We start from the raw sequence: 24793 nt of genomic DNA, 5'->3' as shown, positions 1-24793 counted from the left end.
CGGCCGGTAAGTCCAGCCCGTGCCATCCAACTCTTCCCATGTACTTGTTTTATGGTGGCCTTTCCCAAACTGCTGTGGGCATTAGCAGGAGCTCCACAAAAGGGGCCTGTGTCAACTAAGTTTAGGAAACTATACACATTATATCCATAACTTGGGAGATTCACGATAATTAGCAAATTAGAGAAGCTGAGGAGTCTTGTAGTAAGGACTCCTGTTTGGTTGTTTTAACTGGGACTGCCCATTTCCTGTTAACATTAAAAAACAAAAAACAGTTTCACCAAATATAATGGGGTGCTGTCTTGTATCATATGTCGCATTATACACACTCTCTTTATTTGTTGAGTGTGTCTTTACCACAGGACTGTGAACTCCCTGAAGGCAGGGACCCCTCATGTTTCATTTACTCTAATCCTACAGCCACTAGCCTAGGCTTTCACATGGTAGATCCTCAGTACATAGCTTTAAAGGACCGAATTTATCCAGACAAGTTTCAGGGACTGCCCTCTGATTAGCACTCCTTAGGCCTCTGTGGCACCCTCCAGGACACACCTTGGCTGCAGCAGCAGAGACCGTCAGCATGACTGACACCTCACTTCCTTTGCCCTTTTCCCAAGTTGTGGCAGGCAGCTTTCCAGGGGCCTCCAGGTCTAGAGCCCCATAAGGTTTGGTATCTGGGAAGACTAAATGAGAAAGAAGGATCTGTGTTAGCCTCAGCTGCCCCTCTGCCCCAGCTCCGACACCCCAGCCTGGCCTATGTTCAGGGCAGCCCCTACCTGGAATGCTGGCCCGAGGAATGATGGGGATTACAGGGGAGAGAGCCCGGTCTTCCTGCTCCCACTGCCCTGAGCCCAGCTGAGGGAAACGAGGTGCCTCCTCCCCCAGGATGCTCTCGGGGGATGAAGCCGGCACAATGCTGTCAGGAGAATCGCTGTCCTCATCACTCTCCATCCTGTAGGCCAAAAGTAGACATTTGTTGCTACAGCTCTGCAGACCCCCACTCCCAAATTTAGAGATTAGTAGATATCACAGCCTTACTTAAAATCTACTATTGGTCAAAGGGAAAATGAGACAACCAGATCCCTAACCCCATTCCTCACCCCCATTTCCAGCACAATCCCTACCTGACATCCTCAGTCTGATTGTGAGGGGGTGTAGGCAAGGCGGCCAGCAGGTCTAGACTCTTCACCTCTGAAGCATCTGAGGGGTAGGTTGGGAAAAGAAAAGTCAGGCCTAGGGTGGACAGAGCTGATGGTGCTTTCTCCACCACATTTCAGGCCTAACTAGTACAACATCTAGCTTAGCTATCATAACCACTGTCTACCCATCTACCAGTTTGGAGCAGACAAACTATATTTTGAGCATTTCCAATGTGTCAAGTCCTGAGCTTTATGTGCATTCTTTATTTATAATATTTTAACACTCCATTAAGTATTATAATATCTATTTTATAGTGAGGAAACTCAGGCTCATACAAGTCAATCAAGTTACTGGGCTATAGTAACACGGCTAAAAGAACGCAGGACCAGGATTCACAACCAGCTGTGACAATAGTTTATACCCACCACCACTGTCTGTTCATTATAAACAAAAGTTTTATTAACATTCTGTCATCCACTTCCCTCACTGTCTTGGTTCTAGACCAGTGATGGCAAACCTATGACACGCGTGTCAGAGGTGACACGCAAACTCATTTTTTTGGTTGATTTTTCTTTGTTAAATGGCATTTAAATATATAAAATTAATATCAAAAATATAAGTCTTTGTTTTACTATGGTTGCAAATATCAAAAAATTTTTATATGTGACACGGCACCAGAGTTAAGTTAGGGTTTTTCAAAATGCTGACACGCCGAGCTCAAAAGGTTCGCCATCACTGGTCTAGACTCCCAGTGCCCAGCCTCGTCTCCAACCAATTAGTCCTGAAGAGGTCCTTTCTATCTCAGGTACTGGTTGTGTGTGCAGTGAAACACGCAACTATCTATGTGAAACTGTTTGACAGGGTACACTAACTGGCTTGGACCCCAGCCACCAAATCCTTCTAGAGGAGAGGCCCACTCTACTCTTGACTTACCCCTCAGTGTTCCTTCAGTATCCCGGGCAGAGGCGGCATCCTTGGGGTGCTCCCCCAGCTCTTCAGATGCAGTGACGCCATTCACCATCTTCTGCTGCACCGATGGGGGTGGGGTGGGGGGCAGCGACGAGGGTGGTGTCGGCGGGTTACTCAGGTTATTCTGGGGGTGGGGTGGGGTGTTGTGTGCAAGATGGCAGGGGGAGACTGACATAATCTCCTGGCCCCACACTGTATCAGCAACTTCCTCAAGTATCCCACTCCCACCTCCACCTCCCCAAGAACCTCATCATCCCCAAAAAGTATTGTCATTTTCTAACCTTGGTAAGCAGCTGGGAATAGTAGTCAGGGCCAGTGGGTAGTGCCCCACTTCCAAAGGTCCCCCTCAGCTGGCACTGCCCATTGATTGGGCAGCTACTGCCAAAGGGAGCAAAGAGGCTAAAATTGGCGGTGATGGTAGGCTCCGTTAGGGGCAGCAGGGACAGCTCCTAGGAGGGGCAAGACGACAAGGTTGGAAACCTGCAACACGTACATCTCTGCCACTGCATAGCTGGGGGCCAGGGTGCCCCCTTATCCTGAGTTGGGACCAGGGGACTGGCTCCTGGGGGTCACCTGTTTTAGCTGTTTCAGCAAGGCCTCGCTGGCCCTGACCCCGTCCTCCTTCCGCAGCTTCTTTCGGGAGCTCACCAACCTGTCGCTTGCCTTCTGTACCCGCTTGGGCTTCGGTGTCAAAGGTTTCCTGGCTGCTGTATCCTAAGCCGGATAAACCCACAGTGAAGGCTGCTGTCCTCCTCAGAGCCCTCACCTCTTCTGTTTCACCAAGACCTGCTTACTCTGCCCCACATTCCAGGCCCCACTCTACCTGGAATACTCACCTCCTTATTGCTGGGGGTACCCTGTAGTTTCTGCTCCAGCCCAGCCAACTTGCTGTCAATGTGCCCGTTGATCTCTGTTCGCAGCCCCTCGGGCCCCCGCCCAGTGCTGAGTTGCACATTCTTTGCACGTAGAAGCTTCTGCAAGAGCAGATGCCCGGCCTCTGAGCGGGGGCCTGCCAGCAGGAGGTGGTTGCTGGTACCTGGTGTCCCTACTGGCTCCCCATTGGCCTCCCTCTTCACCACCTGGGCTCCCAGGGCACATGGCTCTTCCCGAGGCTCCTGCTTGATGCTGAGATAGGATGGTTCGGGCACCGCCTGCCCATTCACCTGCTCTGGATGCCCAGGTACCAGGCTGCTCTGCTCTGGCTTCTGGGCTTCTGCTGGGTTGTCTGGAGGATCCCAAGGTCCCAACCCTTTGCCAAATAAGGTATCTGCAAGCTGGGCAGCAGCAGGTGAGATCTTCCCAGGAGGCAGCTCCAAGGGCAGCGCTTGGGGTTTTGGGGTCCCTGGCTGTGTGGGAGGGAGCTGGGCCTCAGAGGGGAGCTGGGAACTAGGGGACGGTAATTGTGAAGGTCTCTTTGGCTCTTGTGGGCTAGATGGTGGAGGTGTGGGATGAACAGGACCAGGGACTGGTCCAGTTGATAAGGCTCCTTGTGGGGCAGGGAGCCGGGGTGGGCCCTGAGGTCGAAGCCCTGCCCCTAGCTCCTGGAGAGGCCCTGTCTGGGATCCAGGGAAGCCCCCAACTTGAGGCTGGCGGCCTAGGAGGCCCTGGAGGGGAGAGGGCTGGGTCCCAGGCTCCTGATAGGATGGGGCCTGGCGTATGGCCTGACTCTGCTGTAGCTGCCGCTGCATGAGGAGTGCCTGCAGCTGCTGCTGCTGCTGAGGGCTCAAGTGCCGCAACTGTGGGTTTTTGGCCAAAACTCCTTGGAGCTGTGCTCGAAACTGACCCACCGTAGGCATGACTCCAGCCCCGGGCAGGCCCTGCCCAGACTGGGGGACAGATCCTGGTTTGGCAGGCTGTGGCCCTGCATTATTTTGCAAGGGCCGCTCTAGTCCATGGTGCTGTTGGGAGCCCAGAGGGTTCTGAGTTATGGGCCCAGGCTGCTCCCCTAAGGAAACAGAAGATTGGGTCAGCAGGTGTGGCACGGAAGAGGCCTCTGAAGATGATCCACTGTTTGATTGCCCATGGCTGCCCACACCTGCTGTGTGGAGCAAGTTAACTTGCTGCTGCTGCTGCTGTCCTTGGAGCCTCAGAGGTGGCTGCAGTGGCACAGAGTTGGGCTGAGGCTGGGCCTGGGGTTGGACAAGCAGGAGTTGTGAGTCCCCAGAGAGTGAGGGCTTTACTTCCCCTGGTTCAGTGGGCACTGCCTCAGATACAGTCCCTATTGCTACACCTCCCTGATGTGTGGAGGGCCCCTCAGTGGCCTCTGGAGGAAGAGTGGTCTCTACAATGCTTTGTTCCTTGCCCGTTAGGAGGAGGGTTGGGCCCAAGGCTCCGGGGCTAGAAAAGTGTTGTTGCAGAGGCTTGGCTGGCATTCCAGGACCAAGAGTCACTTGCTGCTGCTGTTGCTGAGGAGACAGTAAAGTTCGACTCTGGTTTAAGAGGCCTATCTGCTGCTGTTGCTGCTGTTGAAGCTGCTGTTGCTGTTGTAGCTGCTGCTGTTGTAGTTGCTGCTGCTGCTGCTGCTGTTGTAGCTGTTGTTGCTGTTGAAGCTGCTGCTGCTGTTGTAGCTGTTGCTGCTGTTGCAGCTGCTGTTGCTGCTGTTGAAGCTGCTGCTGTTGTAGTTGTTGCTGTTGTAGCTGCTGCTGTTGTAGCTGTTGTTGCTGATGTTGAATCTGCTGCTGCTGTTGTAGCTGCTGCTGCTGTTGTAGCTGCTGCTGCTGCTGTAGCTGCTGTTGCTGTTGTAGCTGCTGCTGCTGTTGTAGCTGCTGTTGCTGCTGCTGCTGTAGCTGTAAGGAGGCCATTGGCTGAGTGCTAAGCTTGGGCTGCCCACTATGTGGCATGAGACCCTGCTGAAGATGAGAAAGCCCTGCCATGGGTCCCTGCTGTTGGTGTTGGTGCTGCTGCTGCTGCTGCTGCTGCTGCTGGGCTGTGACCAGTCGGTGTCCCATAAGGCCCTGACTTTGCTGTGCCAGCTGAGGTGAACTTGGTACCCGGGACTGGGTCAGAAGCACCTGTCTGTGAGGACCCTGAGGGCCCAAAGCTCCAGGGTGTGGTTGCTGCTGCTGCTGCAACACTGCCACCTGGGCAGGGCCCAGCATGCCCTGGGGCCCCTGGGGTGGTTGAGGGGACAGCTGCTGGACCAAGAGGCCCTGATGGCTGCTGGAAGGCAGAAGCCCTTGGGGCTTGGGACCCAGAGCCTGGTTTGACTGTATCCCAGGTCCCTGTTGCTGTTGCTGCTGGATTGCCACCTGCCCTAGGAGGTGCTGCTGCTGCTGCTGTTGCAGTTTCTGGGCAAGCTGCATACGTTGCTGCTGTAGCTGTAGCTGCCTTTCCTGCAAAAGCCTCGATTCAGGTCCCAAGCCTCGAAGAGCAAGATTGCCAGGAAAAAAGCCCCCCGAGGGGCCAGCTAGGGCTCCAGCCCCGCCAGAATGTTGCTGCTGTTGTTGTTGGGCCAAGGTTGTGTTGAGGAAGGGGCCACTAGGCTGTCCAGGTAGTGCCATGCCCCCTGGGGGCAGACGAAGTCCGGCAGCTTGCCCACCAGGGGGCCCCTGTGGTGGCTGTAGCGCATGGCCAGGGAGCAGCTGACCAGGGAGCTTGGTGAGTAGCCGAGGACTCTGGGAAGGGCTAAGGGCCAGCACCGCTGAGTGTTGTTGTTGCTGCTGCTGTTGCTGCTGCTGTTGCTGCTGCTGCTGCTGTTGCTGCTGCTGCTGCTGCTGCTGCTGCTGCTGCTGCTTATTCCGATATTCTGCCATGAGATTTGTGTGCTCCTTCTGTTGCTTCCGAACCTAATGGGAGGGTCGGGGATGTCAGCCTCAAGCCTGCCCACCATGCCAACCCTCTTCCCAGCTCCTGGTTTCTAAGCTGAAGCCTGCTTTTCCCACCTGATCCAGCTGTTTCTGGATCTTGCTCTGCTGCTCTGTAACCAACTTGAGCTTCTCAGCATCAGCCTCTGGGAACTCCCGGCCAGCCTTTTTGGCAGTACGCTGTTTGGCACACAGAGCCTTCCGGGATTTGCGGTGCACACCAATCTGCTCCTCTAGTACCTTCAGCTGCATCTGTAGGAGCTGTTGGGTATGGAATAGCCACTCTTCATACTGCCGCTGGTCAGCCTCATCTGGAAAAGAAAGCTGGTGTCAGGACCAATAGAATGGTGATCCCAATTCCTCTTCCTTCAAATGCCTCAAGCCATTTTCTTTTAGGCTCCTCCCCATCCCCATACTCACTGATCACTCCCTGGGCAAAAGTGGGTGGATTGGGACGAGCCTGGGAGGGGTCACCAGCATTCCTCTCCTGAAATGAGAGACACTGCTGAAGGGTCATATTTCCATACCAGCCCCTAAGAAGGGTGGCCCAACAGCATGGGACACAAATTCCTACTCCCACCTGATCACTTACCTGGCCACTCCCAGCTGCTACGTGGTTCTGCAGATCACTGCCAGTCCCCCCTGAGAGCCTCTGGGCTAGCAAGGACACTTGCTGCCTAGAGTTCACCAAAGCACAGAAGATGTGTTAGTAATGGGGTCATTTGAAAGGCAAAGAGGAAAAACAAGTAAGGAAGGAGATCAGGAAGGAGAGGAGAAAGATTGGGAAAGAAAAGGTCCAACCGCCACCCAAGTCTTACCTGTTCATACCAGGCGCTACTCCAATGCTGCCCTGAGCCATCACCTTCTTGATGCCTTTCAAAGCTACCATCTTGGCCTTTGCAATGGGATCAATGATATCTTCTGCAGCAAATTTGTCCAGGTCTGGAGAGGGAAGAACCAAGGGAGCTGGGCATTTGGGTCAATGCTCCATTCTATGTCTGCTATTACTTCCAACACTTTAACCTCTATCAAGCCAAGCAAAACAATGGCATTGCATGATGGAAAGACCAGTGGACTAGGAGCCAGGCAGCCTAGGTGACTCAGCTCTATTATTCACAGAACATGTGGCCCTGTTTGTGTTAGTAAAAGGTACTCAGTAAATATTTGTTAAACCAATATATCAATGTTACTTCACCTTTCTGAACCTCAGTTTACTCCACTATTTGGTAGAGATCATGACTCCCTATTCTGCCCATCTCATGTGGCTACTGAGAGGACCACATATGACAAGAATATGAGCACAGTTGACCCTTGAACAACATGGATTTGAACTGCAGGCTCGGATTATATGCAGGTTTTTTTTTCATTAAATACTGTAAATATATTTTCTCTTCCTTATTCTTTTTCTCAATAACATTTTCTTTTCTCTAGCTTACTCTATTGTAAGAGTACAATATATAATACATAAAACATGCAAAATATGTGTTAATTATGTTATCAATAAGGCTTCTAGTCAACAGCAAGCTATTAGTGGTTAAGTTTTTTGGGGAATCTAAAGTTATACACAGATTTAACTATGTGGGGGTCACCACCCCTAAGCCCATGTTCTTCAAGGGTTAACTGTCCATTTTATGACCTAGAAAGCATTCTTCAAAAGTAGTGTTCTTGCCCGTTCAGTATAGCTGATTGATTGAGCATCGACCTACGAACCAGGAGATCACAGTTCAATTCCTGGTCAGGGCACATGCCCAGGTTGCAGGCTCAATCCCCAGTGAGGGGCGTGCAGGAGGCAGCCAATCAATGATTCTCTCTCATCATTGATGCTTCTATCTCTCTCTCCTTTCTTCTCTGAAATCAATAAAAATACTTTTTTTTAAAAAAAAGTAGTGTTCTTAGAGCAACTAGTGCAGCCCAAGAACCCATCTGGCAAAGCCCTAGATGCCAGAGCTATTGTGGGCCTGACATGGACCACCTACATCCCACTCACCTGCCTGTCCTGGATGCTGGATAGAAAAAGAAAAGCAACCACCAAAAAAATTTAATCTTTCTAAAATCATACACATTGTATATTTCTCCACCACTCAGTAAATTTAACTGACTCCGCACTTTTTAAAGGACTAACCAAAATCCCTCCCCTGGTCTTTTGAGGCAGTAACACAGTTAAGAGGATCAGAGGGCCAGGGTTCAAACTCTAGCTCTGTTAGTTGTGTGATCTTGGGCAAGTTACTTAACCTCCATTCCTCATTTTCCTTTTCTATAATCAAAGATAATAATAATACCTATTTAATGACTTTGTTGAGATGATTAGATAATGAATGTACAGCACTCAGTACACAGATTGCAAATAGTAATTACTCAATAACTGCTATTACAATTTGAGGTCTTATGGTAGTACCCACTCACTCCCTCTACACCAGTGATGGTGAACCTTTTGAGCTGGGCGTGTCAGCATTTTGAAAAACCCTAACTTAACTCTGGTGCTGTGTCACATATAGAAATTTTTTGATATTTGCAACCATAGTAAAACAAAGACTTATATTTTTGATATTTATTTTATATATTTAAATGCCATTTAACCAAGAAAATCAACCAAAAAAATGAGTTCGCGTGTCACCTCTGACACACGTGTCATAGGTTCGCCATCACTGCTCTACACAAAGTCTACTCCAACCTAACCACTCACTCATTCTTTAAATATCCCCCATTGGCTCTCCTGCCAATATGGTTCCTGTTCTCAAGTCTTTTTATCTATCTGGAGTGTTTTCTCTTGCACCACTTCTCTCCAAGTCCTAATCCTTAGGTCTCACCACAGCTACAAAGCCTTTGCTAATCAGGCTTCATGTATTCATCCCATTCCCTCACTCAAACATCAAAATGCCTGCTATATGCCAGGCACTGTTCCTCCCTTCTTAAAAGCTACAGTGCTTCTGCCAACACTACTAGTATGGCATTTAGTCAAAGATTTATGTCCCACCTCCCTTAACTATGAATTACCTTATGTCTGTAGACTCAGTGCCCATTTGTTGGTGACAGTGACCACCCCTGAGTAACTAAACCAGTGCTCCCAGCTGAGGTTACCTGTATCTGGGAAGAAGCTGTTCGCCAGCTGCTGCTGCATCGCCAGCTGTTGGGGTTTCATGCACATGGAGGGTGGCATGGTACCCATGGGCTTCTGTGCCAGCACTGGTTGTGGACTCTGCTGGGACACCAAGCCTGCCTGCCCTCCATGCTGCCCACTTATCATATGCCCTTGGTTGGACACCATGGCCATGGATGGGGCCAGGCGCTGCTGAAGGGCATGAGCTGGTGGCTGGGTGGGCATCAATGGTTGGGCCAAGCCTGGCTGTCGGGAACCTCCAAGTCCCAGGGCAAGCTGTTGTTGGGGCCCAGCCAAAGTGGAAGAAGAGCCCTCATGTGGCAAAGACATGGCCTGGGCAGGGCCTGGTGTGGACAGTAGAGAATGCTGCTGTTGCTGTTGGACCGGCTGTAGCTGTGCTGAGAGCTGCTGTTTCTTCTGCAGCTCCTTCTTCTCATGCTCCAGCAGGTCTTCAATAAGCAGCGGTAACTCGCTAGCGACCAGGGAGCTCTCCATTTTGTCCAACTCATCCCCAGATGCTGCATGTCCACCAGGCAAGGTCAGGGCTCCGCTCTCTAATTCAAACTTCTCCAGCAGAGAGGACCCTCCTGGGCCACTCAGTGGGTTAGGGGTCAGCAGGTGAGCTGGTGGTCCTCCCGTGGCTCCAGCGTGCCCACTGCTAGAAAAGGGTCCTGTGCCCATCCGTGTGTCCCGGCTGCCCATCACACTCTGTCCTGGCTTCAGTCCCAGGCCTAGGGAAGTGGTGGCAGGTGCTGGCTCTACCTTGGGGTTGGTAATGGTGAACTGGCAAGGGGAAGGGTGGCGTCCACCCTCCTCCACCTTGGGCTTCACCTCAGGGAGCACTGGTGCCAGACGGGGCTCAGAAGCATCAGCAGCGGGGGGAGGGCGTTCCTCAGGGCCCAGGGGTCCTGGCTCCACCCCCCGCAACAGGGCCTCCCGCTCAGCCTTTTCATTGGCTGACTCCACCAGCCTCAGGTGCTCATTGAAGATGTCCTTCTTGTCTCCAGTGTCCAACTCAGGGTCAGTATAGGCCAATAGATCAAACTCATCTCCATTGAGCAGGTCATCCAGGTGGGGATCGTTGGTCTCCAGGTTTTCCAGGGTGCCCAGCTCATCATCTCCCTTGGCCACATCTACACCCAGGCCCAAGTGAGCAAGTTCATCATCCTCCAGGGCCTTGTGGGCATCAAAGTCATCATCCAGCTCAGGGTCCTCACAGGGTAATTTCCCAGCTTCCAAGACCAGAGGAGGAGGGCGGCCAAGCTCAGTGCTCGATGGGGGCCGGCTGACCAGCTCCAAGCCAGGGGGCAGGGTGGGACCTTTGGTGTTGGGCGCTGGATGGAGGCTATTGTTCAGTTCAGGGGCCAGCGGGGCTGAGGGTTTCTGTGGGGGAAGGCCTGATACCGTTAGACCACGAAGCCCTTCAGGAGCCAATCGGTGGGAGTCCTCACTTACAGGGTAAAATCGGGGTCTCTGAGGGGGACCCTGACCAGGAAATGGAGGCCCCGCAGGTCCTAGTCCTTTTTGTACATTGTGCCGCAACTCAATGAACTGGGCAGGGCCAGCTGGACCAGGCACTGGCTCACCAGGGCCAGGCAGGCGAGTAGGAAGTCCTGCCAAGGGGGAACCTAGGTTTTGGCGGCCAAGTTCAGGCCCAGGAGTTGATGAAAAGCGAGAAGACATGGCAAGTCTCATGGAGTTTGCTGCTGTTGCTTGCTGCTGCTGCTGCTGCTGCCAGAGGTGCTGCTGCTGCTGCTGTAAGGGCAGGGACCCAGGATAGGGTGCTCGCTGATAGAAGGCTTGGGAGCCTCCCACCAGTTGCCTGGAAGAATATGCAGTAGTCAGTAAGATGAAGTAGACATTAAGATGAAGAAGAACTAGAACATAGGCCTAGGGCAGTAGGGAAGGGTAGAGTTAATGTGGCAAGGGGGAAGGAATAGGGGAGAAGAATGATACTGGAGAAGAATTAGAGAGACAGGTAAGTCAGAGGCAGTACACAGAGGTGGTCAAGTCTGTTCCCTTGATTTGCCCCCAGTAACCCTGGAGCCTCACCGGCTATTCACATCCATAGAGGAAGGGGTGGCTGGTGGAGGTGGCCGGGAGAGTCGGTCATCACTTGGGAAAGCCCCTGGCCCTAGGATGGGGCCACCCAGCTTGTTTGAGGGCAGCCCAAGGCTACTCTTATCCTAGGAGAGATAAGAGGTAGATGAAGGTGGGGCCACCTTCAGTAACCTGGGCCCACCACACCTTGCCACCCTACCTACCTGGGTCCCAGCAAAGGGGGTCTGGCCTCGACTCAGCTGCTCAAAGGCAGGGTTGCTGGGCTCAGTACCCCAGTTCCCTGGAGGCCCCACTGCTCCTGCAGCTGCTGCAGCTGTTTCCTTCTCCTGCCGCAGGGTATTGCGCTGGATCTGTTGCCGAATCAGCAGCTCTCGCAGTCGCTGGCGCTGTGCAGAGAACAGAGAAGGGTAAGTCTATCGTACTCTAACCACAGGGCTGGCACAGGTACAGTGGAGGTATGAGGGAGTCAGCTCCACGATGTCAACTCACCTGCCGTTGCTTCTCTAGCTCTGTCTGGCTGAGGCTGGAGATGCCTGGGTCCTGGGTACCTGGAAGTTCAGGTGCTGCCAAAGAGCCGGCCATTCCAGCTCCTGGGTCTTCTCGTTTATCGACTGGAGAGGTGATGCCAGCCCGCTGTGAGGCTCCATGGGGTGGGTAGGGGAGGGATCCATCGGGTACAGGTGGTGGTAGGACCGACTGGGGGCGTAGCGGGGACAGCCCATAGCCCTCTCCTGTGGACCCGCTGCTGGGTCCCAGAGGGCTACCCGATGGGTGGAAGTTCCCTGTGGCTACTGAGTAGTTTGTGCTTTGAGGCTTGCCCAAAGTAGGGCCAGGCCCAAAATGGCTGTTGATCCCGTGGGGTGGAGGGAGACCAGGCTGAGGGACAGGGGGCTTTAGGGAAGAGGGCTCCCCGACTGCCTGAGGGAAAGTGAAACGCATGGGAGAGGGCGTGCCCACAAATGCACCTGTCCCAGGGGATCGGGCGAAATTTGGGGGCTGCCCACTTGGGACCTTGGCATGGAGCTCACCTGCTGGCCCTGAGGGCAGGGCTGCTGGGAATCCCCCAGCCCCCAGTGGAGTGTGAGCTAGAGGCCCAGACTTAAAGGCAACTTCAGGGGGCTGGGGTCGGGGTGGCTTATGCAATGGGGCAAATGGGTCACGGGACTGAGGGCGAGAGGGTGGGCGGGAATAAGGGTCAGGAGACTGAAAGCGAGGGGTCACAGGAGATGGACAGAAAGCCTCAGCAGACAGAGGACGGGGTGTCAATGGGGACTGGGAGCTGGACTGGGACTGGGGACTAGCGGGCACTCGGGAGAAAGGGTCAGAGGGCAGTGATCGAGGGGGTAGGGCACAGCAGCTCTCAGGGGCTGGGGGCTGGGGCCGAGGGGTCAATGGGGGCTGAGCATAAGGGTCAGGGTAGGGGCCAGGGCGAAAGATATCCGAGTGGCTGGGGGGAGAAGGGGCCAAAGCCTGGGCAGGGGATGGCTCCTGGGGCCTTAGGCCCAAGCCCGGGCTCTGGGGCTCTACCTGAGATGCCCGAGGGGTCAGGGGAGCTTTAAAGACATCAGGTGCCTTTAACTCCAGGCTGCCCAGGTGGGGGGCTGAGGAGGGTGAGTCAACAAAGCCCAGGTTTGGAGGCCCATAGCTAGGAGAGGATGCCCCAAGCTCTTCCTTCTTCACCTCCAGGGCTTTCCGAGACTCCCCAAAAGGCGGGGGTGACAGCAGGGGCTCGGAAGCCTTGCCACCCCCTACTCCTGGGCTCTCAGGCACAGCCAGGTTGTCCAATGAGGGGCAGCGGGGTTTGAGGAAGGGGTCAGGTGTGGAGGGCTGGTGTCGGGGGGTGCCAGGTGGGGTAGTGTGGAATTCCCCTGGCTGGCCAGTCCCAGGACGAGATGAGGTGCCCAGCGTCGGGGGCTGCACAGGAGCCCCAGTCGGACTAGGATAGGGAGGATAGGTAGATGGTGCCGTAGGGAAGCGGGGCTCCAGAGCATAAGCCGGGGCCAGTCCAAAGGGGTCCTGCGAAGGCACTTGGGCGGGCACCTGGGGTGGGAGCTTGAGGAAGAGCTCACCGGGCGAGTCGGGGCCAGGCACCGTGCCCGCCGGCGGCTTCAGGAACCCGTCCGCAGAGGTAGACAAGCCGGCGGGGGTAGTGGGGCTGCCAATGAAAATGGTGGGGGCCGCAGCAGGGGGCGGACTGCCCAGTGCCCCTGGCTGGGGGGGAATGCGGAGATGTAGGGCCGGTCGGTCAGTCTTACGGGCCATGTCGCCCACCTTGGTCTGCTTGTTGATCTGGCTCTCAGCCTGCTACGGAGGAGACCAGGCACAGAGCAGTCAGGCTGCTGTGGACAGGCCCTACATCCCCCTACCATCACAGAGGCCACCTGCTACAAGACATCAATGGTGCCCCCACTCACCTTTTGCACCTTGTTGATGCGGTGAGCCGCCCGGTTATCTTTGGCCTTTTGCTAAAGGATGGAGGACACAGCCTTAGGCCTAGGGCTCAGCCTCATGCCCAGCCCCCATCCTCACATCACTCACATTCCCTACCCAAAAGCTGATCCCTTCTAGCCCAGATGCTTTAGGAGTGGGGAATGTAAAGAACTGAAATTTCCCCCAAATACCTCCCCCCGCTCAGTTCCCAGTCCTGCTGACTCAGGCTTCCTTCTGTCTCACCAGATAGGGGGCTTTGTCAGCAGCTGGAACTTTTCTCCAGAGCTTCATGATTTGTTTGCAACGGCTAGACCAGTCTGGAGGACAGAGGGATTGTATTAGGAAACTTGGCAGGTGGCCCCTGCAACTGCCATGTTACCAGGTTGTTGTCTCCCTTGCCCTCGCCCCACAGGTACCTGGGTAATCTTGCTTGAGATTGGGAAAGTTAATGTTGGCATACAGCACAGGCGAGATAGTGGAGAGTTGGCCCAACTCCTCATCCTTCTCCCAGCGCTGAAGACTCCGCTGGTTATAGGAGAGCCCGTCGCCCTCACCCTCTGTGGTGGGGGTGGTGGGGGTGGAGGGCGTGGTGCCTCCTGAGCCTGTCCAGGGACTGTCTGGTTCACCTGGTTCTGGGCTAAAGAAGCCCCCGCGCTCCCTAGGGCGCAGGGGCAGAAAGTCACAGGGGGCAGGGTTGCCACACCCCAACCCAGACAAACTGCCCAGGGGCCCCAGGCCAAAACCCTGCCCCAACAGAGGAGGGCCACTAAGAAGGAGGTGGAGAGAAAAAGGGGGAAGTATTACTACAGCAGCATCCAGGAGTCCAAGGTTCCCTCCCTTGGCATGAACCCAACTGGAGGGAAGGGACTATGGGGATGGCCCATGAAGATTAAGTATAGATACCAACCTAGAATCCAAGAATGGGGACTGGCAGAGGCCTGGATAGGAGTCCATTGGGCTGCTGGAGGGGAGATTGCCCAAAGGGAGTCCACCTACAAGAGGCACAGGATCAGAGAAAGGGAGCAAGTGGCCCATCCTGGGGGCAAGCTTGGCCGTACCTGCCCACTAGTCTTCAAACCACCCGTATCACCTTGAAGAAAGGGCCTCTGCAGCGGTGTACGACTGCCATCTAGGCCAGGGGTTCCACAACCCAGATGCTGCTCTCGTTCAGAACCTAGAACGTCCTTGAAGAGCTGCTGCAGGTCCTTGGATTCTATCTTGGGCAGTTCTATAAGGGATTGAGGGAGGATGCTGCTGAGGGAGACTGGGGAGCTGAGGGGACACCACACATCTACAAATAGTCATGGCCGGGGCAGGTGCCCAGGACTCCCCACTGTATAGATGAGAGTCTCACAAGCAGAATCTTCTCCTTCTCCCACAGAGGACCCTTTATACATGAAGAGAGTAGGTCACAGCCTCACCTTCTGTAGGAATCCTGTCTAAGTCAGAGCTAAGCATCCCTTCTCCCGGGGTTCCTGGCTTCTCGGGGTCACTGGGCACTGGGGATGCCTTTACACCCCCATCCTCAGGTCCTGCAATGAGCAGGAGAAACCCTTCAGCCAAGGCCAGTATGGAGGTACCACACTGACCACAGAAGGCATGGAAAAGTTTGACAGAGGCAAAACCAAGCTAGGATGAAGTCCTCCCAGCAGGCCTCACCTGGTGTATCAGCCTTGCCCTCAGCACCACGGGATTCTTCATCTGCAACCTCTGTACCATCATCTCCTATAAGCAATAGTCGCCATTCCAGAGATGTCCCACATCTGACATCCAGAATGGGTCTCCAGCTCCACAGGCCAGGGCCCTTGGCCTACCCTCAATTCCTGGAGACCAGCCCATCCCCCACCAAGTTCTCTTCCCAGCTCCTAAGCACAGAGGAAAGTTGGGTCCCTTCAGACCTCTTTACCACCACATGACTGACCTTTCTGTAAGGTGGGGAGCTCCTTCCTATCTGAGCCTCCATCCCCCTTGGCTTTTGGGGTTCCTAGTGCAAAGCTTGGCCGGCCCATCCCAACTGCAAAAAGGGCCTTCCGGCTCAGGTCCAACAGCTCCTTCCCAAAGAAGGCCTCCTGTGGGAAGAGGCAGGGAGAAATAGGCTTCTTCATGTTCTGCAGGGAGAATTCCCTGCACCCTTCAGAGCCTAAGGCCCACCTGCAGGTAAGCAGGAAACATGTCCTCTAGTTTGCTCTTCTTGCGCCCTCGCCGCTGCTGCTTCTTCTTCTCTTCTGCATCTGCTGGGCTCTGTTCCACAGAGCCCTCTGCAGGCAGGTCAGCAGGCATCACTGGGGACAGAATGGGAAGTGTCAATTTCTCTAGGGACACTGAGCATGCTGCTCCCAAGTTGGCCTGAGGATGCTTTCTGCCTATTCTCTCCCCCAAAACCAACTGGACCCACCACCCTCTCAGCCCTTTGAGTGAGCCCTCCTCCGGGCCTCCCTGGCAGTGCCCTATAGGTCCTGTGATCCCCACCTTCTCCCAGGCCCCACTGGAGCCCTCACCCGTCTCACCCTCGTCGGGCTGCCCATCCCCACTCAACACCTCCGCCTGTGCAGCAGGCCCCTTTTTCACACGTGTGTGGGATTTCCGCTGTCGCACCATGAAACCACCAATGCCTATGAGGAGGCAGAGCTGAAGTTGAGAAGCCACTAGGGACCGGGTGAGCCACCCCTCCCCACCCCATTCCCCATCCCAGGGCCTCACCAGGCCGATAGGGTTTGCGTTTGCGTTTTTTACTCTCCTCAGTCTCCTCCTTGCCAGGTTCTACATCAGGGCTGATGGGGCCCTCCAGTTTAATTTCACACTCCATGTGCTCCACACCACCTGTGTTATTTAAACAGAGGAGATGGAGGCAGAGCAGAGGCGTGGGCCCTTTAACTCTGTCATCCTGCCACCCAAGAACAAAGAGCTGAGTGCCTTGCCAGAGCCATTGGACAAGACCAACAGTGGCCTGAGGATGATCAGGAATGACAATGCTGCTCCCTCCCAACATCCAACTCTCACAGGCACGCTCCCGCTACTTTGGCAGATTCCCCAGCCTTACCTTCACCCTTGAGCAGCTCTTCAGTGTCTAGGTCCCCATCCTTCTTGTCATCAGGGCCAAGGGCATCTGAGGGCTCAGAACCTTCCAGCCCAGCCTCGCCTGGGAGGCCAAGCCGTCCTCGCCGCTGGCGCCGCTTGTGTAGGGGTGACATGGTAAGGTTACGCAGCACAGCCATGCCAGTTTCTGTCAGCCACACACCCTCAAAGCGAAAGTACTGGGGCTCTGCACAAAAGGGAAGAGCATGTGACCCCAGGGAAACCAGAACTCCAAGTTTCAGCCTAAGTCCCCAGCTGGGACAAAAGCAGTGAGAGAGAGACAGACCAGACCCTGGGGCCTGAAGGGTGGAGAGGACTGGTCACCACTGGGTGCTAGCTAAGGTTCTAATTCTCCATCAATGACCTAGGAGGATTCAGGCTGCTACTGCAGAAGCCTGACTTTGCTCATGATTAACCCTAGGTTCACCAAATATGTTCTCTAGCTGTCTGGGGCTGGAAGTGCTCCTACTCGCTGAATGCCAGCACACAGTGCCCCAGATGCCAGGAGCAACACCTACATCATGATGGAGGAGATGGCCCCAGCCTCTTCAGTGAGGAAACAGCAGTGTCCTGTGCTCTCTGGAGGCGACACTCTGGTAGTACAGAGGCCATGTTTCCTGGTGGAAGGAACTCTGCCTGGGAAACTAGAGGCCTTGGTTGTAGTCATAACTTTGTCAATAACCTAGTGGGTGACCTTGGGCAGGCTACTCAGTCTCTCTGGGTCTTAGTTTCCCCCTCTTAAAATGAGATAAAGTTAGGGGGGTGGAGCTGGACTAGACAGTGTCTAAGTTCTCCTTGGCTTCGGCACTCAGAATTTCACCTGGCTCTTTCACCTTCATAGGCACCAACTCTGGAGGCGCAACAGGTGCTGTGGAGAGAAGGACAAACCAAGGCGGTTTGAGGCCCTGTCCCAAAGCAAGGCACCCCAGTCCTGACTCCTCCTCTCCTTCCCTAGCATTTGGTACTCACCAGCAGGCTTAATTACATAAGGCTGGCAGGAGACACAGTCAAAGCCCTCATCGGCTGCCTGCTCCACATCATCCTCTGTGAAGAGGCTCTCGCAGCCGGCATGCATCCACCTGGAAGAAGGAAGACATGAGGAGATAAACCCAGACAATGCAAAGCTGAGGATAGGAAAGAGGGAGCCAAACCAGGGGAAAGGAGCACCCTCACCGTTCACAATGGCGGCACTGGATCAGAAGGTCCTCTTCCACGTATGGGGCATGACAGATAGGGCAGGTCACCAGGCTGGCACAGGGCCCGCAGTGTGTGTAACTGTTCTGCCATTCACAGTGGAAGCCAGGGGAGGCGGCTCCACACTGCATACAAGACACACACCTAGAGGGAGCAGAAAGACCCTCAGCACCTAAGCTACCCAAGGCAGCCAGAGGTGCCCCTCATTGAAAACCATGTGTCCCAGCCTGGTCTTCTAAACCCAACCTGTCATGTGTTCACCATCACATCTACTCTGACATATCAGGCCCAGGCCCCTCTGAAGATCCTGGGTCTCCTTACCACTTGCACTTCCAGCCGCCCTTGGGCACGGTGAGCAGTGGGGGGTCCAGGCAGTAGGTGTGGTAGCTAATGTCACAGTCATCACAGAGCAGCAGGCGTGAGGGGTCTGAGGCCTGGCCGCATACCTCACACACGATGCACTCCACACAACGCCAGCCTTTTAATAGCATCACCTTGGTGATCTGGTACAGAAGATGACATTTCTCAGGGTGTGATGGAGAGGAGAGGGCAGACTTCTTAGGGGAGGATGGGACTTATATGGGTTGGGCTGGAGGACCCCAATGCCCAGGCCAGACCTCCATTTGAGCAAATAAAGGCTATGCAGAGCACCCTCACCTCAAAAATATGTAGTGACTCTATACTTAGGCTCCCAGGAACCTCTCCTGGCCACTGCCTCATTATGCATGGACTGGCAACCTTTTACTAGCCAAGTCCCCAACAAGATTATGGATAGGATTAGATTGTATTTCCTCCAATTTTTCTTGAACATTTAAAAACCTGCTACTAATGCAAGTTAAGGAATGTTAGCAGTGGACAAGTTCTAAATGAATATCAAACTAAGTGAACAACAAGCTGACTAATTATGCTTGAGTCAAAAACACTGCTTTCTCTTTGTGGACATTTGCTTATGATTTTCATTTTACATTTTATCTTCAGACTATATCATGCTTTCTACTAGTAAAGTTCTTATAGTTTCTATGATGGACTGAATCATACCAGCAACTCATGGTCTACCACCAAAAAACTATAAAGACCACTACCAATTCCAAAGTATTTTTCCCCCAAGATGAGTCTGATAATCACTGGTGACTGAAGAATGACTTTTCTATCAAAGGCCACTTTAAGTAGTGTGGGGGCCTGGGATAAGAAATAAGTGACCCAGTTCCCCAACCCAGGCCTCTTGGGCTCTGAACTTACCTTGCTGTTGACACAGTATGGGTGATAGCACTGCGAACACTGGGAACAGGCAAGGAGGTGGCCCTCTGCCCCCCGGCCAAAGCTGCCACATACTACACACATGTCCTGGGGAAATACACAGAAACCCAATGTCCAACTAGGTAAGTCTCCTTTTCCCACTCAGTCCTGGCAACTAACTACAACTCTAATCTGAGGGAAGGAGTCAGGGAACCAAAAGCCCAACCCCTGGCCTCAGGACACAGTGAGCCATCATGGGGCCCTGTTCCTTCTTAGCTTGATGCGTCGCCTAGCTGGTGTGGCTCAGCGGCTGAGTGTCAACCCAGGAACCAAGTGGTCACCGGTTCAATTCCCAGTCAGGGCACATACCTAGGTTGTGGGTTGGATCCCTGGAGGCAACCAACTGATCAATGTTTCTCTCTCACATCTCTCTCTCTAAAAATCAATAAACTTATTTTTAAAAAAATAGCCTGATATGGGTAAAAGAAAGAAACAAAAGGAGAAGATGGGTAAAGATTGGTAAGGTTGCCAAAACCGGTTTGGCTCAGTGGATAGAGCGTCGGCCTGCGGACTGAAGGGTCCCAGGTTCGATTCCGGTCAAGGGCATGTACCTGGGTTGTGGACACATCCCCAGTGGGAGATGTGCAGGAGGCGGCTGATCGATGTATCTCTCTCATCGATGTTTCTGGCACTCTATCTCTCTCCCTTCCTCTCTGTAATAAATCAATAAAATATATTTAAAAAAAAAAAAAAAAAAAGATTGGTAAGGCTGAGAGAGTAACATATGTGCCAGTATTCTATCAGCTTTGTGGGATTATTCAGGTGAGAACATACATAAGCTCCCTTCAACAGGGCAGAAATCATTTCTTCCTTTTCACTGCTATATCCCTAGCTCCTAGTTCAGTGCCAACCTCAGAGGGGACACTCAAGAGAAATCTGATGGATAGACAAAAAAATGAACAATATGATTCCAATTCACTGTTTTCTGATTAGCTGGTAGAGAAGTAGGTCTTTGGTTTTCTGCATCTGCTCTCCCACCTAAAAATATACACCCAATATGAGTCTGCCAGTCACATATGGTACCTGCATTAGGACAAACTTGTCTGTATTGGAGAAGAGAACCACAGTATTTTGCATGGTGTCGTCATCATCATCTTCCTCCTCCTTGCTGGGAGAGCTATCGATATCAGCAACCTTATAGGCAGAGAGTTGTGGAATGTGAGGCAGCTAAATCTGCGCCAACTAAGCTGCTTTCCTCTTTGGTACTGGGGGAAGGAGGTATGAACCCCTGGCTAAATGAAGGCCAGAAGTGAGACTAAGAAGCAGAAGAACACCCCAGCTCCCAAACTGGGCCTCAGCCCAACAGCAGAGATTTCAGAGAAGCCTGGGGGCCAAGTGGACAGAAGGAGTAGACAGAGCGGACAGGCCCTAGGCTAGCAGGCAGGCAGGTGAGCGTGCAGGGGACTGACAGGATTAAAGGATGTTTAATCTTGAAAGAGCCAGCTGAAGCATGTTTGGGGGATGGGAAGCCTCTCCTTACTACCAGAGTCTCAATGGAAGAAGTGGTTGATTTTAGCCGGGCCCGTCCTCTCCCACGTCCTCCATGTGCTCCTCCACGTGGCCGGCGTCTTCCTGGGAAACTACTGCTGCGACCCTGAGTGAAGGAAGTGGATAATAACAGGGAGAAGTTGAGGACTAGTGTGTTGGGTCCACAGGTTTAGAAGGAAGAGAAGAAACTAATGGACAGAGCATAACAGGTAATAAAGGCCAGGAGTCCCAGCAGAGCAAGGGAAAAGCTAACTCTCAGACAGCAACAAGTAGGTAGCTCTTCTCCCAGGCAAAAGTGGCCAAGTGGTACAATGATAAAAATACTGATGTTAAAGGCCCGAGTTTCTAGTTGATTCTATTACTGAGTAACCATGAAGCTGGGAAAGTCACTTCCCACTCGATGTATTAGTATTCTCCTTAATAAAATAAGAGTGGACTAAAGGAGCCCTGACAGTCTAGAATTCAATAAGCCAGGCGGGAAGGTATTAGTGACACAGGATTGTACCTCTGACGTTATTAGCATGAAGTTGACCACATCCAGTGACTGGATACCCCCTTACCTGTTTGATGCGGGAACGAGCTGGGGAGCTGCGCCGCTTCCCCTTGTCCCCTTCAGCTTTGCCTCCACTGACAGCTGTCCCAGTATCACACAACAGTGAGTCATCAGTCTCTGGCAGAGAGTCAGTACAGAGCCGAAGGGAGCCTTCATCTCGAGCTGGACTAACATCTGTAGATACCCCCAACTCCATAGACAAGGAGCCGCCCCCCTCGGGGTCAGGAGAGCCCAGCAGGGGCTCTGAGCCAGGAAAACTGGCACTGGCATCGCCCTGGCTCAGATTGGAGATCTCATTAACGATGTCGGATTTGATGAGAACAGGTGGGGTAGGGGCCACTGGTGCACGTGGCTCCTCTTGCTCTTCACAGGGTGAGCCCTGCCCTGTCTGCTTGCACTCTGGGCCATAGACCTCCATAGGGGTCACAGGGGCCAGCTCCTCGGGGTCCAGGAGCACAGGGGAACCCTTAAGTTCACTAGCCAAACTGCCAGGGGTCTGTCCAGCCTCTGGCTGGGAATCAGGAGTGTCAGTCCCATCCAGAGGGGCTGTGTCTTCCCCCATGCCAGAGAAGTCTTCCAGGGCTGGGGCAGGACTGGGTGCAGGGCAGGAAAGGTTCTCCATGGGGGAGGGGAGAGGACTAGTAGGGCTAGGCTCCAAGGCTGGGCACTCGGGTTCTGGGGCTTTCTCAATCTCCATCTCAGGCGGCTCGGCCTCATGTGAAACCTCCATTGCCTTCTCTATGGGACTCAGTGGGGAGGGAATGGACAGTGGCAGAGCAGGAGGAGAGCACTGTGAAGGAGGGGAGTTCTGGGGAGGTAGGGAATGCTGGAGGAGTGGAGAACACCGAGGGGGAAGGGGCTCCATCAGGATGGGAGAGGCCAGTCCCATTGGGGAGCCTGGAGATGGGGGAAGGATCATAGGGGGTACAGGCTCGGGGTCAGTGCAGTTAGCTTCCGGTGGAGGGCTAATGGGTGTCTCTAGGATGGGGGCAGCCAATGGTGACTCAGGGTCACTGTCCCCTTTGGCACCAAAGGGGTACTCTAACTCCCCCAAAGGAGAGAGGGCTGGTGGGGCTACAGCTGTGATAATGGGTGAGAGCGGAGGAGGAAGTGGATCTGGAAGGAAAGAGAAAAAGGGAGGCTCTTAGATTAGATGTGCCATAAAGAATCAAGACTGTCCCAGAGAAAGAGGGTACTAACATCCCCTTACCTGGTGGCATCAGCTGAGGTGACAAGGATGGCTCCCTAGTTGGGGACAACGGTAGCTCCTCAGGCAGAGGGGACAGAGGTGGTTCCCCAGGCTCAGACAGAGCCGGCTCTCCAAGCAAGGGGGATAAGGTTGGCTCCCCAGGTGGGGGGAACAAGGGCAATTCCTCAGGTGCAGAGCATAGGCTTGGCTCCCCAAGGGGCTCTTCAGGTCGAGGGGACAGGCATGGTTCCTTAGGGTGGGAAGACAGGTGTGGCTCCTCAGGCCGGGGGGACAGGCGCAGCTCCTCAGGCACAGGAGATGGCTGTCGCTCCTCGGGCATGGGGGATAGGTGTGGTTCCTCAGGCTGGGGGGACAGGCGTGCTTCCTCTGGCTGTGGGGACAGATGTGGTTCTTCTGGCTGGGGGGACAGGTGCAGCTCCTCAGGTGCAAGGGATAGGCACAGCTCCTCAGGCTGGGGGGGCAGCAGCAGTTCCTTGGCTGCAGCGGACAGGCATGGCTCCTCAGGCCGAGGGGACAGGCACGGCTCCTCAGGGTGAGGGGACAGGCGCGGCTCCTCAGGCTTGGGGGACAGGCGCGGCTCCTCAGGCTTGGGGGACAGGCGTGGCTCCTCAGGGCGAGGGGACAGGCGAGGCTCCTCAGGCTTGGGGGACAGGCGCGGCTCCTCAGGGCGAGGGGACAGGCGAGGCTCCTCAGGCCGAGGGGACAGGCGCGGCTCCTCAGGCTTGGAGGATAGGCGCAGCTCCTCAGGATTGGGGGACAGGCGCAGCTCCTCAGTATTGGGGGATAGGCGCAGCTCCTCAGGCTTGGGGGACAGGCGCAGCTCCTCAGGCTTGGGGGACAGGCGCAGCTCCTCAGGATTGGGGGACAGACGCAGCTCCTCAGGCTTGGGGGACAGGCGCAGCTCCTCAGTTGTGGGGGATAGGTGCGATTCCTCAAGTGGGGGGCAGAATTGCAGCTCCTCAGGCAATGGCGACAGGGGTGACTCCTCCAGTGGTAGGGACACGAGCAAGTCCTCTGGTGGCGGGGACGCAGGGGAGTCTTCAGGTGGTGGGGATGTGGGTGAATCCTCAGGTGGTGGGGATACACGTGAAGCCTCGGGTGGAGGGGATGTGGGAGACTCCTCAGGTGGTGGGGACAGGGGAGATTCCTCAGGCGGTGGGGACAGGCGTGACACCTCAGGCAGGAGGGATAGGCATGATAGCTCAGGTGGGGGGGACATAGGTGAATCTTCAGGTGGTGGGGACATGGGTGAATCCTCAGGTGGTGGGGAAAGGCGTGAAGCCTCGGGTGGTGGGGAGAGGGGAGACTCCTCTGGTGGGGGGGACAGGGGAGATTCTTCAAATGGTGGGAACATACGCGATGCCTCAGGTGGTGGAGACATGGGTGACTCTTCAGGTGGAGGAGACATGGGTGACTCCTCAGGTGGTGGAGACAGGCGAGATGCTTCAGGTGGTGGGGAAGTGGGTAATTCCTCGGGTGGTGGGGACAGGGGAGACTCCTCAAATGGTGGGTTCAGGGGTGATGCTTCAGGTGGTGGGGACAGGGGTGTCTCAAGTGGAGGAGATGGGGGTGACTCCTCTGGTGGAGAAAAGGGTGACTCTTCCAGTGGAGAAAAAGGTGATGATTCAGGTGGGGGAGACAGAGGAGACTCCTCAGGCGGTGGAGAGAGGGGTGATTCCTCAGGCGGTGGGGATAGACGAGATGCCTCAGGCGGCGGGGATGTGGGTGATTCCTCAGGTGGTGGGGACAGGGGCGACTCCTCAGGTGGGGGCAGCAGTGGCATCTCCTCATTTAGGGGGGCCTCCAACTGTGGCTCAAGTTGGGCCCCTGCTCTCCCTGTAGATATAACATACTGTGCTTCTATCTAGCTCAACTCCACTCCATAGAAAGTACAGAGTCTAAGGGAGAGCAGAAACTGTCCCTTACCACAGAACAGAAGGGGACTTTCATGGACCCTCAAACCCTACTCACCTAGTGGTTTGGCTTCACATTGCAGGGGCCCCGGTTCCTTGGGTTGCATAGAGGTCACGTGCCCACCCTTTGGCTGCCCTTGGCATGCAACGTACAGAGCATCGGGCTCATCAGTGGGGGTATCGCCAGGCTCTGGGGGTGAGAATCTGCAGAGGGTACAGGGGAGTAGGCATTGTGGCTCTCATCAGCTATCAACTCCTAGAGAGTGTACTGGGGTAAGGCATGAATGCCATGGGTTGTACTGCCCATCTTAGGGCTCCCTCTGCCAATCTCAGCACTTCCGATCCCGCAGTCCAATCTCTTTCAGTCCACACTACTTACCTGCTACAGACAGCAGAACGCTGCTCAGCAACAGAACTGATAGGCTGTCCTCCCTGGGTTTTGTGACAGCGATAACAGAGTGAGTAGTTCTCGAACCACTCAGAGTTGGGATTCAGCTCTGCTGAGCCTGCCCCACAGGACCGGCATACCCGGCACGCCTAGAGAAAGGAAAAAGCAAAACAGCCATC

The 24793-nt window shown here is 54.3% G+C and overlaps 1 protein-coding gene across 6 annotated transcripts in view; it reads right to left on the bottom strand.

The window, feature by feature from the left end:
* KMT2D (lysine methyltransferase 2D) overlaps positions 1-24793 on the bottom strand; it is a 39841-nt gene that overhangs the window by 8272 nt on the left and 6776 nt on the right. For 2 of the 6 annotated variants that reach the window (XM_070410311.1, XM_070410315.1), the window contains exons 9-46: positions 24606-24763; positions 24285-24430; positions 22314-24149; positions 21111-22219; positions 20543-20656; positions 20086-20196; positions 19006-19110; positions 18088-18269; positions 17746-17910; positions 17542-17651; positions 17393-17440; positions 16538-16759; positions 16198-16317; positions 15996-16109; positions 15649-15779; positions 15419-15566; positions 15157-15222; positions 14919-15029; positions 14588-14725; positions 14405-14489; positions 13914-14155; positions 13741-13814; positions 13482-13532; positions 11557-13371; positions 11271-11453; positions 11059-11192; positions 8988-10828; positions 6728-6851; positions 6502-6586; positions 6330-6396; positions 5988-6220; positions 2943-5891; positions 2680-2820; positions 2388-2555; positions 2071-2230; positions 1122-1197; positions 774-949; positions 550-680 (exon numbers count right to left, since the gene is read on the bottom strand). In XM_070410311.1, the coding sequence (XP_070266412.1) occupies positions 550-680; positions 774-949; positions 1122-1197; positions 2071-2230; positions 2388-2555; positions 2680-2820; positions 2943-5891; positions 5988-6220; positions 6330-6396; positions 6502-6586; positions 6728-6851; positions 8988-10828; positions 11059-11192; positions 11271-11453; positions 11557-13371; positions 13482-13532; positions 13741-13814; positions 13914-14155; positions 14405-14489; positions 14588-14725; positions 14919-15029; positions 15157-15222; positions 15419-15566; positions 15649-15779; positions 15996-16109; positions 16198-16317; positions 16538-16759; positions 17393-17440; positions 17542-17651; positions 17746-17910; positions 18088-18269; positions 19006-19110; positions 20086-20196; positions 20543-20656; positions 21111-22219; positions 22314-24149; positions 24285-24430; positions 24606-24763 (13869 nt within the window). The remainder of the gene's footprint in view (positions 1-549; positions 681-773; positions 950-1121; positions 1198-2070; positions 2231-2387; positions 2556-2679; positions 2821-2942; positions 5892-5987; positions 6221-6329; positions 6397-6501; positions 6587-6727; positions 6852-8987; positions 10829-11058; positions 11193-11270; positions 11454-11556; positions 13372-13481; positions 13533-13740; positions 13815-13913; positions 14156-14404; positions 14490-14587; positions 14726-14918; positions 15030-15156; positions 15223-15418; positions 15567-15648; positions 15780-15995; positions 16110-16197; positions 16318-16537; positions 16760-17392; positions 17441-17541; positions 17652-17745; positions 17911-18087; positions 18270-19005; positions 19111-20085; positions 20197-20542; positions 20657-21110; positions 22220-22313; positions 24150-24284; positions 24431-24605; positions 24764-24793) is intronic. The other 4 variants (XM_070410314.1, XM_070410317.1, XM_070410316.1 and 1 more) reach the window with 3 other exon arrangements.

The sequence above is a fragment of the Myotis yumanensis genome, unplaced genomic scaffold (assembly GCF_028538775.1).
Source record: "Myotis yumanensis isolate MYYU_CA2020_CCGP unplaced genomic scaffold, mMyoYum1.0.hap1 SCAF_3, whole genome shotgun sequence".
Classification (NCBI taxonomy): Eukaryota; Metazoa; Chordata; class Mammalia; order Chiroptera; family Vespertilionidae; genus Myotis; species Myotis yumanensis.
The sequence above is the reverse complement of the archived record's forward strand: the minus strand, read 5'-3'. Positions and strand labels throughout refer to the sequence as shown.